General features: G+C 44.2%; 1 protein-coding gene across 1 annotated transcript in view; it reads left to right on the top strand.

Annotated features, from left to right (window-relative positions):
* Positions 1–16,436, top strand: part of T265_03109 (hypothetical protein) — a gene marked incomplete at both ends in the record, with an annotated part of 72,353 nt that overhangs the window by 22,319 nt on the left and 33,598 nt on the right. Inside the window, 14 exons of the mRNA XM_009167514.1 lie at positions 2,911–3,207; positions 3,434–3,619; positions 3,741–4,145; positions 4,412–4,591; positions 4,692–5,097; positions 5,198–5,485; positions 5,707–6,034; positions 6,353–6,515; positions 10,003–10,188; positions 10,292–10,408; positions 10,830–11,221; positions 12,249–12,390; positions 15,734–15,914; positions 16,133–16,314. Of these exons, the coding sequence (XP_009165778.1) occupies positions 2,911–3,207; positions 3,434–3,619; positions 3,741–4,145; positions 4,412–4,591; positions 4,692–5,097; positions 5,198–5,485; positions 5,707–6,034; positions 6,353–6,515; positions 10,003–10,188; positions 10,292–10,408; positions 10,830–11,221; positions 12,249–12,390; positions 15,734–15,914; positions 16,133–16,314 (3,453 nt within the window). The remainder of the gene's footprint in view (positions 1–2,910; positions 3,208–3,433; positions 3,620–3,740; positions 4,146–4,411; positions 4,592–4,691; positions 5,098–5,197; positions 5,486–5,706; positions 6,035–6,352; positions 6,516–10,002; positions 10,189–10,291; positions 10,409–10,829; positions 11,222–12,248; positions 12,391–15,733; positions 15,915–16,132; positions 16,315–16,436) is intronic.

Genomic DNA, 16,436 nt, shown 5'->3' with positions numbered 1-16,436 from the left:
TTATTCGGAAATGCCAACTGACCGGTTACAGTCCATTGAACAAGGAAGCAAAACTCTAATCTGCATCTTAGTTACAAAACATGGACACAGATCTTCTCCCGAACGAGTCTTCCTGGAGATTCATTGCCTCCAATCATTCGTTGGTCAAATAAAAGCAAATGTTACAAAGTGGCCCCACGAATTCCGCAACAGAATCGACGTAAAGCGAACTTCTACGAACAACACATACTACTCGCGTGCCTCCCTAATCAGTAGTATCACCGTTACATTAGTAGCCGAAGAGCAGTGTGCACATCCTTATATTTGGCATTCAGTGTTGAACTACTGGAGTGAACCAAGTAGAAGACAATATCTATTGTGTAGCAAAACGGACAGTTTGTCGATCAATGCGAGCCTTAATACATTAATCACTAGTACTCGCCCACAAGTGCCCAAAATAACGTGCAACAAATTCATATTGGATTCGATTTCTATTTTGCCACAGGAGTTGATGCATTTTTCTCCAAAAATCCCTTTACACAAGTGTAATTTACGCCAACAGCACCATGTGCACAAAGTTTCGGGGGAAGTGTCAAAAGCCAAGCTGAATGCGTTCGTGGGATGATTTTACTCTAATTCATCGAAATGGAAATCTTCCGTCTAAACCAAGGGACTATGGGGGCCTAGTAGAAAGATACTTGTCGACCAGAACGTGTACTCGTTCGCTGATAATACCAGTACATTTGTGATTAAGACTACGAGCTTCACTCGACGTTTTCTGATCTAGTGTTATTTATGATAATGTAGTCATGGTTAAGGATGACTTTGAACGGTGATACTGTCTTTTAGGAAGTGAAACTCATCTTGCGAGAATATAGTGGTGACCAAATTGTTTTGGTCCACTGGGCATCGCAGTCTTGTGGCATGAAATGGTGTAGGGTGACATAACTAGTGCGTCGTTGAGGGCGTAGCGTACCAGTGCGTCAGTGGTTGTATACTCACCATAGCGGCGTGTTAATGTGTGCACTGCATCCATGGCTGGCCTATTATGGCCTATTGTTCGGTTGGGCGATCTACTGGTTGGTCTACCACCCTGATTCCTGATTGGTTGATGGCCACGCAATTTTTCAGCTCAACCTTCACTATTGTCGCTCTTCGGTATGTGCGTTGATCACTCCGAGCCCAATACTTTAGCCTTTGCTGATGTGAACCCAATGAGGTTCGTCTTCCACTGGCAAAACTTACCGTACTCAGTTGGTTCCCCGCTCTCAACTCGAGAGTGAAGAGTGTCCTAACAAGCCTACGTCCTCAGAAAGGAAACTACTCACAAGGTTACTGAAAACTCTTCGATAGCAACCTTGTGACTAAATTCCTCTATAAAAATAAACCGCAATATTTTGAATATCAAACTAACTGAATCCCTAATCAGTAGTATCACCGTTACATTAGTAGCCGAAGAGCAGTGTGCACATCCTTATATTTGGCATTCAGTGTTGAACTACTGGAGTGAACCAAGTAGAAGACAATATCTATTGTGTAGCAAAACGGACAGTTTGTCGATCAATGCGAGCCTTAATACATTAATCACTAGTACTCGCCCACAAGTGCCCAAAATAACGTGCAACAAATTCATATTGGATTCGATTTCTATTTTGCCACAGGAGTTGATGCATTTTTCTCCAAAAATCCCTTTACACAAGTGTAATTTACGCCAACAGCACCATGTGCACAAAGTTTCGGGGGAAGTGTCAAAAGCCAAGCTGAATGCGTTCGTGGGACGATTTTACTCTAATTCATCGAAATGGAAATCTTCCGTCTAAACCAAGGGACTATGGGGGCCTAGTAGAAAGATACTTGTCGACCAGAACGTGTACTCGTTCGCTGATAATACCAGTACATTTGTGATTAAGACTACGAGCTTCACTCGACGTTTTCTGATCTAGTGTTATTTATGATAATGTAGTCATGGTTAAGGATGACTTTGAACGGTGATACTGTCTTTTAGGAAGTGAAACTCATCTTGCGAGAATATAGTGGTGACCAAATTGTTTTGGTCCACTGGGCATCGCAGTCTTGTGGCATGAAATGGTGTAGGGTGACATAACTAGTGCGTCGTTGAGGGCGTAGCGTACCAGTGCGTCAGTGGTTGTATACTCACCATAGCGGCGTGTTAATGTGTGCACTGCATCCATGGCTGGCCTATTATGGCCTATTGTTCGGTTGGGCGATCTACTGGTTGGTCTACCACCCTGATTCCTGATTGGTTGATGACCACGCAATTTTTCAGCTCAACCTTCACTATTGTCGCTCTTCGGTATGTGCGTTGATCACTCCGAGCCCAATACTTTAGCCTTTGCTGATGTGAACCCAATGAGGTTCGTCTTCCACTGGCAAAACTTACCGTACTCAGTTGGTTCCCCGCTCTCAACTCGAGAGTGAAGAGTGTCCTAACAAGCCTACGTCTTCAGGAAGGAAACTACTCACTCTATAAAAATAAACCGCAATATTTTGAATATCAAACTAACTGAATCATGAGGTGGCCTTTGTGCGGCACATTCAGTTGGAGAATGTCATAAACGAGAGGTTCAATATAGTCTCCCGTGAAAACCCAACTGATGTGCAAATGAGTGTATTTTTCGAGAAGCTTATGCCTTATTTCGATTTGGATGGGCAAAAGGCCCTACAGTGAACAACGCTGACTTAGAACAAAGTGGATCAGGTTGGGGACGATTGATAGTCTGTCCTCAGACGTTACTGTGTCAGCTGTTTGTAAGCTCCCTGACATGTCGATTTCATTATATCTTCATCTTTAGTAAGTAGAGTCGATGCCGGATGCCATCAGCTCTAAAGTGTACATAATATCAAGGCCAGTATCTCTTTGAAGGGAGTATTCCCCACTCCAAGAATCACATTTCCTACATTTCGTTTTAGATTCGGTTCAACAACCTAAACTCGCAGTGGGATCGTTCACGCCAGGCTATCCGCGTAAGGCTCACTCTGGCCGACAAATTCCTTGCTGTTCTTCGACGAATCAGAGAGGATGAGTATCAACAGAACTTACTGCTCGAACGGATGCATCAACTAGAAGGAATCGACACCTCGGTAACCAGTTCAGATCTTGCAGGATCTGTTGGAATGGAGGGTCCGGATAAACTGCGCAGTGAAGTCACACTGACTATCAGCCGCTTGGAGGATCAGCAAACACTCTTGCGGGATTATATTGACCAGGTAGGTTGATACATTGAAAATCACAAATATTTAATAATGAAAGACTTAGAAGTTCAGTTTATTGCCTCCAAGATCCATAGGTTGCAGAACCAAGCGTGACCCTGCGCTATAGTTATTCATAGGCTATCAGTTGAAAACTCATTTGAAGTTCGGTTTGGAAAATATTGGCTCTTAGTTCGATGTAGTACAATAAAAGACATAAATCTTTATTTTGGTTTCCAAAAAGGTTACACAGCGGGCAGACCGCGACCTAAATACCGCCGAACCTGTGCGATATTGCCAGCTCCAACTCGAATTGAACGCCAGACGATTGGAACAACTACGAGAAAGCTGGGTCGGTTGCGAACGATTCTGGGAACAGTGGAAGATGGCTCGCGAATATTGGCTTGCATTCAATGAAGATGCACGACGGGTACGTGTTTCAACTGCCATGTTAAGCAATGCCTTGATCTTATCTTCCAAACGTTTATAAGCCCAGTGATAAATCAGGACTGCTTCTCAGACCACTCTCAATTTCATCACCTTCATTTTAGCTGGATGATTCAATGGCAGCCTCACTGTCACGAATGTCACACGCACCACTGCCAAACAAGCCGGTCGAATGCGACCGTGCAATGCGGGAACATCACAAGGAACGAGAAGATATCGATCATTTAAGTTCAGTCGTTCTCTCACGAGCTGCCCAGTTGGGAAGTATGATCGGAGTACGCCCAGATGACCGAGCGGAAGACGGACGTGGGTGGCGCCTCACTGAAATCCCAGTTGGACCAGAAACCGGTCTTCCAGCATCCGCTTTGGGCCGTCGAGTTCGGAGTGAGTTGGCTCTGCAGCTCGCTGGTCTTGAAACAAGATGGTCAGCCTGGGATAAAGCATGGACAACCAGAAGAATACAGCTTGAAAGACGAGGTCTCCAAGTTGGACGGCTTTCTACCATCGAAGTAAGCCTACTTCGAAACGATCTTGTTTTTTCTTCTCTGTATATGCTAGGAGCATTTTCCGCGTGTAGTGCCTATCATCAGACAGGGATTCGGGATAAAATCTCAATGCCCCTTTCGTGCTCCACTAGTAGACAAGTAGTTGGGCGGTTCTTGACTGGCTTCTATCACCAACCAGCTCGCATACATCCCAGTGACCTCGAAGCATACTCGGACACTTTTCCAACATTTCTAAACTAATGAATTTTCCGGCACATGTTTAGCTACAGTTATCAAAATTCAATGAGTCGAATTATATAATCTTTGTTTTCTTTAAGGAACTGGAAGGAGAAGTTGCAGTGGCTGAGGATAATCTACAGACCATCTCCAAAAAAGTCTCTGTCCAGGCCCCCTTGGAACAGGTTGAACAAGCTGAACGAGATCTGAACCAATTAGAAGCAACTATACCCGTGAGTTACTCATCTGTTTCAGACCGACTAACAAGCGTTCTCCATTCAAGCAGAAGGTGCAAAGGCTTTAACCCCATAATCTGAACTACTCATCTTTCAGGTATTGCAAACCCGAGTACGTTCCACTGCCCCCGGCCTGAGAATGGAACTGATTCACGGAGAACCATGTGACACCAGTTTGTCCGAGTTGCCGTTTGACGTGACTGACCGTTATCAGCAACTGAGTACACGGTTTGAGAAATTAGCTGATTCAACCACGCGTTGTCGTGTGGAGCTCAACTTGACCTTGAGACTCTTACGCGCAGTGAAGGTGGCGGACAATGCCTTGTCCCAACTGACAATCAGCTTGGATGGAGCGAAGAAACGGATTCACGAAATTCCACCAGAAGATCGCGTGGCGACTCAACAGTTTCGCTCAGAAATCGAGGAGCAACTCGTTCGTGGTCAAGCCTTGGCAGATATGCACATTCCTACTTTGGAGCAGCTCGCTGCGCAACACCCTCGAAGTAAGCTTATTGTCATAAACGATGGTGACGTGTGGTATTCCATTTTCCAGAACGTTGTTATCATTAATAATATACCTCCACTCACATGTGTGTTTTCTAGCTGTTGAGGCACGTGAACGCATCCAACCAACGGTCCTCGGCTTTGTCTCCACCATTGATGAGCTTCAGCGTGTATCGAACGAGATTCGTATACGATCAGAACAGTCTGTTTACCTGATCAGACCCACAGGTACTTCACTCGATAGCGACACAACGACGACCCGATTGATCAGCCCGGCTTCTCCAAGACCCTCCGGTCCAGTGATAACCAAGCCTCTGAGGAACATGTTTACGGATGAGGGAATAACCGTCCTGCTGACGACGGAGTTTCAGTCTGGATTGCCTCAAGGTAAGTTGTATTCAGTTGTCCACCTTGTAAAAGGTACGAATGCCAAAGCATAAATATAAAATCATCAACCAGATTTATTCAAATTGTAATACTAACGCAAAAGTTTTCAAGGCACCCTATCCGCATCGATTCCATCCTATTTCCCCGGGCAGGATATTGTGTGAACGGTATTGAGTGTGAGACTTTATGGAACTGACGAGTCTCCCTTTTATTCTTTTCAGATGCTAACCCTTATGATCAACAGCAGCTACAGGCCATCTGGTTCAAAGACGGTCAGCAGGTGGTCACACCTGACTACGAACCCCGATTGACACCAACCACTGCAGAACTTCGGATTGGCGAAACCTTATCAGAGGATACCGGTCTATTCATCTGTTGTATTCGTACACCGTATGGACAAGCGGAAACATCATGTAACTTGGTCGTCAACGAAACACACAGTCCTGTTTCAACCAGACCTGTGGCCGATGAGTCCGCTGTTAGGCCCTCAAAACGTGCAAGATCGAGTCGTCCACCCGGTCACATGACCGGGCCACCCAGATTCGTGAGGTAATTTTATTATCCCCATAGTCCTGTTGCTAAATCTTACAGTTGGGTGTATTTAGTCAGGTGTTCGTTAGTCTTAGAAACATTTCACTAGTAGAGTAGCTAAGACCTACCCATGCGTAACACTGTTACTGTTCAGACTTTGCCCGAAACGACGCTTGTTCTGAATCATTCCCGTGGCAATCACCATGGCTGATAATCTTGACCCCCAACACATCCCTTAGGACTCCAATGCTATTTGACTACAAACGTATGTTTTTTTCTGTTTCTTTAGTGTTTTGACACTTGTTTCTGCATTAACCCGTGATTTCCACCTTTCAGAGAACTCACAAACCAGACTATTCGCGAGCCAGAAGAATTGAACTTGCAATGCCAGGCAGTTGGTGAACCAGTCCCTCAGCTTCAGTGGTTCAAAGATGGCACATCTATTCAAGCGAATCCCGATTACATGATCACCGAATTAGCAGGTGCTGGATCCGTGAAGGTAAGCTTCACCGAGTCGCTTGACCAAAAAACCGTTATCAATTTATACATGCTGAGACCAAAACTACACCACAAATAAATCACGCTATGTGCTAAGACACAAGCGTGTTAGCTAAGGAGCACCCTTGAGTAGAATGCGCCAACCTATCGTCGTTGGAATCAGAAGGTTCGCTACTTAAGTGCAGTTGTGTTGCCACAAAATTGTGGGTTAGACAGTCAGACTGTACTGGTCACGACAACTGACAACCCCGAGAATTCCACATACCATACGCGAAAGCAAGGCATTCAGTGAGAAATCCTCTCACTGTCCAGTATGTATGCAACTTTTGTTTGGTGTGAAACATTGCTTCAGCTTCAGTTTTTTGGATGACATATAGAGTGCAATTTTTTTGCCATGCACCAGGCAGCATTTACGAATTATGGATATAAGGTATGCCGTATCCTCGGGCGGTGGTAAATCCGTCAGTGTGCAGCACCTGCGGTTCGAAGTGCTCCCCTCTGAAAACGATGTGCTCAATGACGGAAGTTTGTGTTTGGTACCTCACGAACGACATAATCGGCGGTTTGCGTTCAGCCTTTACATATGCTAACATGTCTGATCGGCTAGCGAAATCAGCAAGGCAGTAATCGACGCACATCATGCGGCATACTACATGCACAATCGCACGATGCATCGAACGCGGAGTTTAGGGGGAACAAACATTGATAAGACATTAGGGTTAGTGATTATCACCGACAAATTTGATAGCCACGAAGTCGATAAAGGTAATCTGAGATCACTCCTATCACATTCCTGGCGGTCTTTTTATCTCGGAATCGGTCAATATTACTTTCCCCAATGAATACGCGAGAGAGTAACCGAAATTCCGTGAGGATGAGCTTGTATGTCGATCAGTAATACGCAACCTGAGCTGTTTATCCCATGAAGAAGGCGGGAACATGGGAACACCATACTTGACGCTCAGAATTCTGACCGCAGTTATTAAGAGCACACGTCAACAGGACAAGACCCGGGTTTCTCGGTTTTGACCCTGGTATTCCTTCAAATGGAACAACCTTCGCGGATTGTCTAATGGTTGCTTCGGAGCCTCAAATAAACCCACAGTCAGAGGTTCACTGGCTCGGGTGAGTGCCGAGAACTTTGTTCAACTATACTGCGTTGTCCAGTCGAATTTTCGGGAGGTTAAGCTTCCAATTTAAAAATATACTCTCCAGTTAGGAACATATATCCTGTTTTCGGGACGGGAAATATTTACTAAATGGCATGAGGAACTGTTGAAGCATCCGAGAACTTGATACTTCTAGGAAAATAGCATGTGGCAAATGGCACCCTTGTTCTTACCGAAGAACAAGTAAGGTCTCACCGGTGATTACTTTTAGTTCAGGCCTAGGTCATTAGTTATGCACCGAACTAGAAATGGCTACCAGAGAACTGCAAAGGTTTCTAAGTGGTCCATACCGGGGGATTCGATACCGTTCCACCACAGTACTATAAGGCTGATTGCTGAACAGACGCCGGACAGCATCACAAAAACGGCCTCGATCATCGGCCTCAATCTGTTGAAGCCATACAGCTTACTAAACAGGTAGTTTATGTCCCTTTAAGATCTTGTATAGTGCACTATTAATCAACACATATTACAAGTCCCACAATGTTCTTTTGACTTCTCACAATGCAACGCAGGAAATCATAGTACACGACTACGTCTAACAGCACTCTCGGTCCTCCTGGTGGATGTCCCACTAATTCCGTTCGTCTGCAAGAGATTTCGCCACTGAGAAACTGTTCGTTTTTGCTCTCATCGAGCTGTTGGCTATCATACGTTGACACGCATGTGTGCGCGGGTTTATACAGTGAACATCACTCCGCTGCTACGTCTTCATGTTGTGTACCCCATTTGATGAAAAATCCACATTCGGACTGGCACCTTCCAAATGAAGTAACACATACAGCTTCGTGGAATAACTTGGATTTAGGGTTTCTCAGTGGCACTGCTTGGCCGTTTGGCTTGTTTATTTGAACAACGTAGACGGGGTAGAGTGATTCACGTCGTGGTTTTCTACATGGGGTATCGATTCCGAAGTCAAACGCGAGACCGAAACTGCAAAAATATATTCCCCGTTATCGTGGTCATGTGCGTGAAATTGTACCACAAATTATGGCTATTCGATGTGTACCAGAGTTTGGATTTCTTATGGTCCAATTCAAAACTGATAGGGGTAATACTGGAATCCCACAGCTTTCCAAATAACGAAACTAATTGTTTGTAGAAGATTCTTCGATAATATGGATGAGACGACCTTACATGAACTCTAGTGTCGCTTTAGGAACATGAAAGTGGCTCTGCATTGAGTGAACTCTGGTTTCAGGATGGATTCTGGGCACCTCTTCTGAAACTTGAAAGTTAGTCCCGCTCAACTCGCCAAACATCTCATCAAGGCGTCTTGGGAGGACCACAAAGAAAGATTTTGAACAATAAAGTGAAGAAATACACTTACCTCACAGAGTGGCCGACAATATCATATCTATAACCCCTCTTTACAGGTTTTGGATTTCCTGGCTCAAGGTAGGTTCTGTTTGGCTGATGAGATCTTTGTCTTGAACCTTGCACGAAACATCACTTGGGGATGAGACTTCACTTGACGAATCGCGAATAAGCTGTCGCACTCACTGGTCATTTGTTGTGAACGTCACCTTACCGAACAATGGGTACACGCACGCTCACTCACCTTGATTTGAATAAAGGACATGTGTCACTGGGTAGGATAATTGGACTTCCATCAGCTTATTTAGCAATGTGTGGTGCATCGAGTTACTGGGATGCAGCATACCACAGACCGCAAACTCATCTAGTAAATTCTCTCAGCAATAATACTCCATACTGACTTGAACCGTTGTGAAACGCCTAGGTTGTGAGAAATGGATTAGAGTTGCATTATGCCAAAAAGAGCCAAAATTGAGATACAGTACTCCTTCTGTGTGTGCCCTCCCTGAAAGAACTCTCTCTCCAATGTGACCTCGTGACTGCGCACTCGCAGTATCAGGTTATTCGTAGCTTCATACCAGGCTACTTGTACAATTGGTTGAGTTCTGTTCAGGAACGCCCAACAGTCGATTCAGTTGTGTCCTGGCATCGTGCTGTCCTCTCGGTTCTAATTTCACGCAGTTCTCTAAACCAAAGTGTGGTAAAAAGACCTTGTCCGGATAAGAGCTAAGAACACAGACAACAACTGGCAAACAACATCTGACAACTCCATTTCCACTACCGTAGTTTACTTTGTGACAAGCCTAACTAAAGACAACCATCGAGTCCAGGCTTCAAGTGAAGGTCGTTCCTCATTTCTGCTCGTATAATTGGAAGCGAAACGGTCATGTGAACAAACGGAAATTTGTTCGATCAATTCTTGTTGACAGGGTTTCGAATGTTGAGCTAATTGGTTTTGAGTTTTTGGGGGAGAAGACTCACTTACTACCTTATTTATTCAAGGTTCGCCAAACACGCATGGTATCGCATGAGGGCACCTATACATGTCGGGCGAAAAACGTGGTGGGCGAGGCGGTCACTAAGTGTAGAGTGACAATACATCCCGGTTCGCCACCAATCATTGTCACACCGTTGAGAGACAAACAGCTTGTCGAAGGTGAAAAGTGCCAGATGACAGTTCGGTACAAGGTAAGTCATCGAGACCTCTTCACATCTAAATAAAATCAATTTAAATCTACCCTGGGATTCGTGCTAATGTCTGATAATTTCAACTACTTTTTTCGTTTAAAAGAGTTCAACTCCCGCAACAGTTGAATGGTATCATAACGATCGTCCAATACGAGATGATGGTGTCCGTTATCGAATCACGCAGGAAGGGCCGGAAGTAACTAATCTGACTTTGCCTAAGGTGAGTACTGTCGGTAATCTCGCCTACCTATTTACATCTACTCCCACGGTCATATTGTATAGTGGGTCTTCATAGAGTTCAAATAACAGTGTTCTCTATTATTAGGGTGACTCAGTTCCCTAATTTGGATTCCACGTCCAGGTTTGCTGATACAGTGTTCTCGAGAATTTGTGGGACGACCCCCCCCCCTAAAAAGACTATCTCCATTACGATCATGTGACTGCGCACCGGTATCCAGAATACCAGCAGGCTCCTAAACGACTGAAATTGCTCGGCTTTTTTGAGGTTGTATAAGTATTCAGGTAACCTTTCAGAAGCTTCTGTCGCAAAGCTCATCCCTCACCTTCCAATTTTGTCTTGAACTTTTGAAAGGACCACTTTAAGTTAGATATTTCCGCCTCTCTTTGCTCCAACGTTTCAGGTGACTAGCGATCAAATTGGAGATTACATGTGCGTTGTACGTAACCCCATTGGTGAAGCTTCTACCAGTAACTACTTGCAGATTCACCCCACGGAAACACCACGCACAGAATCACCTATTCCATTGGATGAGTTACTTGATCAGTATCGCTCTCGTCCCCCCGAACGACCAGCTGCCCCAAAACGACCTTACGACTTGGCTGCAGACTTTGACGAGGTTTTCGAACCACAGAAAACACGAAAGACTTTTGGACCTTCGGTGGTCAAGGAAGATTTCGTGGTCCCACTATACGCCAAAAGAGAGCGAATACCGTCGCTTCCAGCTAGACGTCAACCCGGGGAATTCCCACGAGCCACTTCGGTTCCAGTCACTGAATCGTCTGTCATTTACACGTAAGTTCATTCACAGTTAACACTCTTATGGTTTTCAGGAATATTGGCTACCTGGCGCGTCCACTTAAGTTTGAGTATAATTTGCGGAAAATGGGCTGCCCATATGACAAATCTTATACATTAGTAGAACATGTTGATCGGTTCTTGCAGGCCACGTGGTTTCATTATGAAATGTCCGGCGGATCAGTAGCTCTTTATGTGGAAAATTTCTGTCTACTTATGGGTCCGGCATCTGCAACTTAATAGCCCACTGCTTGACAGCTACGTTAGTCCACCGTTTCGTAGTTTATCAGATAACTTGACAATCTGTGATGACATATAGGTACATATATAGATGCCTGAAAAGATCATAAACGAGAGATTCAGCTAGATGAGTCTCCCGCAAAACCAAGGTATTTTGCAAATGAGTATATTCCTCCATAAGTGCACATCTTTTGTTTGCTGCGTCCGGACTAAAGTATCAGTTGTAAAAGTTTATCGATTTACATAGAATATCTCGCTCGTGGTCGTTTAATTAAAGAGAGCTCAGCCTAGTACATATCGGTATAAAAGATGCCAAATCCGACCCATACCCTATCGATATGCTGTCAAGACCTCTCCCGTGAAAACTGTTTCCGCAGTGAGTTGACCTGAAGACATCACAGACTCACATGCTCTGAGCTGAGTAAATATGAATCTCTCCGACACAGGAATGCAATTTTCACAAGGATGTTGTGACAGCCACGATCGACTGTGGTTTTGTTCTCATTGGTCCTCAGCATCGAGCACCCAAATTATGAGACAAGCATCTGACCGCTCAGGAAGTTGAGAGCAACGTCCTTTAGATGAACGCAAATATTCCAGACGGAAGAAACGAAGCTACTGGTGCGAATGTGACAGTCAACAAATGACTCCAACCGCAATGTTCTCTATCAACTGGCATACTGTCAACAGCCTGCCTGAAGGTTTAGTTCTATGAGTAATGCCACAGATCGTTTGTTTCTAAATCAACTCGGTACCAATCGAACCTGTTTTGTTCTCGTAACAGGGTACGAAAACCTGCTCGATCTCGCCCAAGCTCGATGATCGGGGAGCCCCCGATAATCGTGCAGCCGTTAAAGAATGCGGAGACGACGGATGGAGAAAAAATCAAGATGGACTGCATAATTACAGGCCATCCACCACCTACAGTGAGTTCCGTATTTCACTCCTTGCCCTTTTTCCTGGTTACCATCTTTGATGACGATTTGGACTTTAAAGTTGTGTGCGACTGGTCCGCCTCAATAGAACAACAATAGCAAGTGAAAGACAAAAAGCAGTACAGATAGATCGAAGCATCCAGGGTAACTATTGTATTTTCTGATTTGTTGGAAAATTTAGCTGAAATTACTTAAGAGCCCGTATAACTTTTCGAGTTGTTCGCACCATTTCTCTACGAAATGGTAAGCCAATGGAAAATTGTCCACATAAAGTAATACTGATTCTGGGTTGTGTAGGCATTTCTTTTCCTGTGTGTGTGTGCGCACAGTGAGGCTAACCAGAGTCACGCCACATACTCCGACAAGGACGCGACCGCGAACAAAGTGAAACGTCTCAGGCTGGAATACTATTTCAAGCAGCTTTGCGATGAATGCGCATAAACGGATTGGGCAAGTTGCAACAGACGTTGTCACATGCGTGAGCGTGAATCGGTGGATCTGTGTCATCAATGAACTGAAATGTCCCATCATACACCTCCATCAAGAAACCACGCTTACTTGTACTTGTTTGACTGGTTAAGTTAAGCGTTGAACAAAAGCCTCCACTGCAGCACACGTGCATTTAATTGAAACATCTGGCATCAAACTAGTCTTCCGAATCAGCTACGTCGTTACCCATGAAGGCAAGGCACCGTTGAAAACCGAAAGCTACTTATGATCTGTGTGGCTGTATCACGTGTCACAACGAATTTTCTCACTATCGAACATTCTGCCCTCAACCAACAGGTCTACCGCAGTCTCGTTCAACTCTATAAATCCACTCATTTCCCACAAGCCAGCAAACTTCCTAATTCCCCTATCTATTTCAAATCTTGGGACTCTTATGAAGGTACGTACGAAGGATATCATTTTCTTTACGTCAAAGACAGTGCTTCAAAAGATCAATAGGCTCGCCGTCAAAAGTCTGGCCGCATATCCTGACGGTCATGGTGTTAGCTAGCCCATTCAGTCGACCAGTAAAAATGGTTAAACAGCACCAATTTACAAAATTAGGCCAAGTACACACAGAAGCTCGCTTGGTAGTGACAGTCGATCTTGGAAATCTAAACCGATAACGCAGGCGTTATTGTTTCGACAGTTACCTACACCGAATTCTGTGGTTGTGGCATAGCAGATTCGATCTGTGCGACGGATAGCAGATACCAAGGTATCAATCACTGCTGATAAAAGGTAAAAGCTGTAAGAAGAACGTTTTTGACTTTTACCAACAGCTGTTTTTGATAAAAACGAATTGTGTGATGAGCTTTTGAAAGGCTTTTTTCCCAGGCCATAAGAAGCGACTGACCAAAACGTCTTTCACAACATGAAAAAGAGGTTTTGGCTAATCGCTCTTGATGACCGGGGAAAGAACTGCCGTTCAAAAGCTCATCATGCACTTAGTTTTCATCAAAACAGTTGGAGTACATTCTGATAAGATGTCAGTGTTCAAATTACTCTCATAAGTGGAAAACGCAGATCATTTCACATTGTAGATAAATAACAGTGTAATAAAGATGCACACTGGTCTCGTGGAAATAAACCAAACGGACAGTCTGATATGATTATCAGTTTCTTACAGTGCTCAACAAGGCTGGACACATCGACGCATTCTCTGGTCTTCTCTCAGCTCAGAGCTGCTCAACTGCCCCCAACCTATCTTACACATGAATCAGACAACGCCCAAAAGTGTGCACATACACCCTACCACATGTGTTCCACTAGTTCATTTGCAATTGCACTGAGACAGACATGGCTGAAAAGCACCAAGACATTGATTCGACGGACTGCCGACAGTCCTCCAGAGGTTGCAGCAGATCCTGAAGCTCAGTATTTGAAAGTGGCGATCACTGAATGCGCGATACACCATTGTAGCATGTCAGATGACCAATCGTGACCGTTCTTCAGCGTTCCGAATTCCGCTGCACAACCAAAACAGAAGTCGTCGGCTTTTCTGCGAAGCGATGCTGATAAGAACAAAACAGACATCATTGTGCGCAAACGTATAGTTAAACTATGTTGCCCAATTTCAACGTCTCTGGTAACACTTGGCGTGTCGTTCGAAGTTAGCCTGCTTTCTGTCCATCAGTGTAGTGTTTTATATTTGCGACAGATGGAACTATTTTGAAATATTTCGCTCAGTTTGTATCCTTTTGATAAAGTAAATAAATGATGCCGAATTTTCCAAGTATTCCAGTTGAGTTCGCAGAAGTTTTTCATTCGTACATCACAGCATTGCGTTCGTTTGCTTTCCTTCATATCATTTCGCCCATCTTCTACTTCGGTTCCTAAAATTCAAATAAAAAAGAACACACATTAGAAAAGACGCAATTTTTATTGGAGTAGTGTGTAGCGAATCTATACCGAATGCACAGTCACTCGGTTATTCTACAGAATGTTCGAAACTATCTTCTACCCAGATATTAGATATGCGAACTGAAGAAATTTCTGTTCTTCCCGCGCACTACGGATTCACCTTAATGAACTAAAATATATCAAACAATGAGAACGGTGATAATCTAAATCCTTTCTTTCTTCTTTGAGTACATTCACTGCTACTTCCCGAACACCTTACTTCGACAAAATTAATCACTCTTTGTAGCAAGAGGTACTATTTGAAAAATAAGCTGTTTGGGAAACGTTCATTGACAAAACTGGAGAAGAACTGGTAGAGTGGTGCTGTTGAATGTAGCCAATTAAGGGGCGAAATTCCTCATCAGATAGGTTAATCCATCCTAGGCCGCGATTGGTGACGTATGGTTTGTGGGTCTTTCCTGTAAATGCCCACCAGATCACCATGATTCGGCAGGATACGACGACTTTCACCTCGTTCGGCATTCAGGAAAAATGAAACTTGTCCATACATGTATCGCGGTATCTCGAATATCGTGCGACACGTGAGGCGGTCTGGTGCAGCACATTTAGTTGATTAAGCACATCCTAAAGGAGAGATTCAGCTGAGCTCTAGGTGAATCCCCCGCAAAACCAAATTTGTTTGCAAATCACCGTATTTCGCTGATTGCGTGCGATTTGGCTTCCAGTAGAACATAAGGTTGACGGAAACCCGGGGACTGCGCCTACCGGATGAGAAGAAAGGCGAAACCGGTCGTGGGCTGTTGAATAATTCTCAGCAACATTATGAGTAGTGTATTTCGTCTAAAAATTTTCAAATTGTGTATTTTCCTGTGGAATGGCTGTTTCGTTGAGACAGAAAAACGTATGATTTAACAGTATGCTCAAGAGGATTCCTCCACGTTTTTTCAGCCACTCGTACACTTCTTCTTCATTGCCACTGCAGGTCACCTGGTACAAGAATGGAGTTCTTTTACCACAATCCAATTCGCTCTTCGTCAGACAAGAAGGGGACAAGCACAGTCTCATCTTCTATGACATCTTGTTGGAAGACCAGGGTGAATACACGTGCGTTGCTGAAAATCCCTATGGTCAAGTTCGCACTTCATGCCATATGGATGTAGAACGTGAGTCTCTGTTTTTATCACTACCATAAGGTATATCGAAAAGCTGAAATCTACGTTGCTGTATCGGCGTCAGCATTTTTGAGACTAGTGTTTCATTCTTAATTTTAATGAACAGATCACGGTTTCCATCTGTATGTTTGGTCGTCAGCACTGACCCGCCGTCGTTTTGAAATAATCGTACATCTGGAAACACTAATTCGCGCACTGTCTTTTTTCAGCCATCTCAGATGGGGAGCAACCGGTGGATCGTCCACCAGAGCTGGTAAAACCCTTGCCAACCCAAATGCATCTACAGGACGGAAGTGATTTGCGACTTGAATGTATTTTCTCAGGAAGGCCTACTCCGTCTGTTATTTGGCTTAAGGATGGAACTCCAGTTCCAGCTTCAGCAAACTTTCAAGTAAGAGTTTTCAACAGTCACAATTTTGGTGACAATCTAACGACAATGTTGACAAATATTGTGGTAGCATGCAAGTGAATAAATCGACAATTTCAGAACAATAGCAGGTGTACAAATGAAGC

This window comes from Opisthorchis viverrini, assembly GCF_000715545.1.
Source record: "Opisthorchis viverrini unplaced genomic scaffold opera_v5_42, whole genome shotgun sequence".
NCBI classification, from domain to species: Eukaryota; Metazoa; Platyhelminthes; class Trematoda; order Opisthorchiida; family Opisthorchiidae; genus Opisthorchis; species Opisthorchis viverrini.
This window is presented reverse-complemented; position numbering and strand designations above follow the sequence as displayed.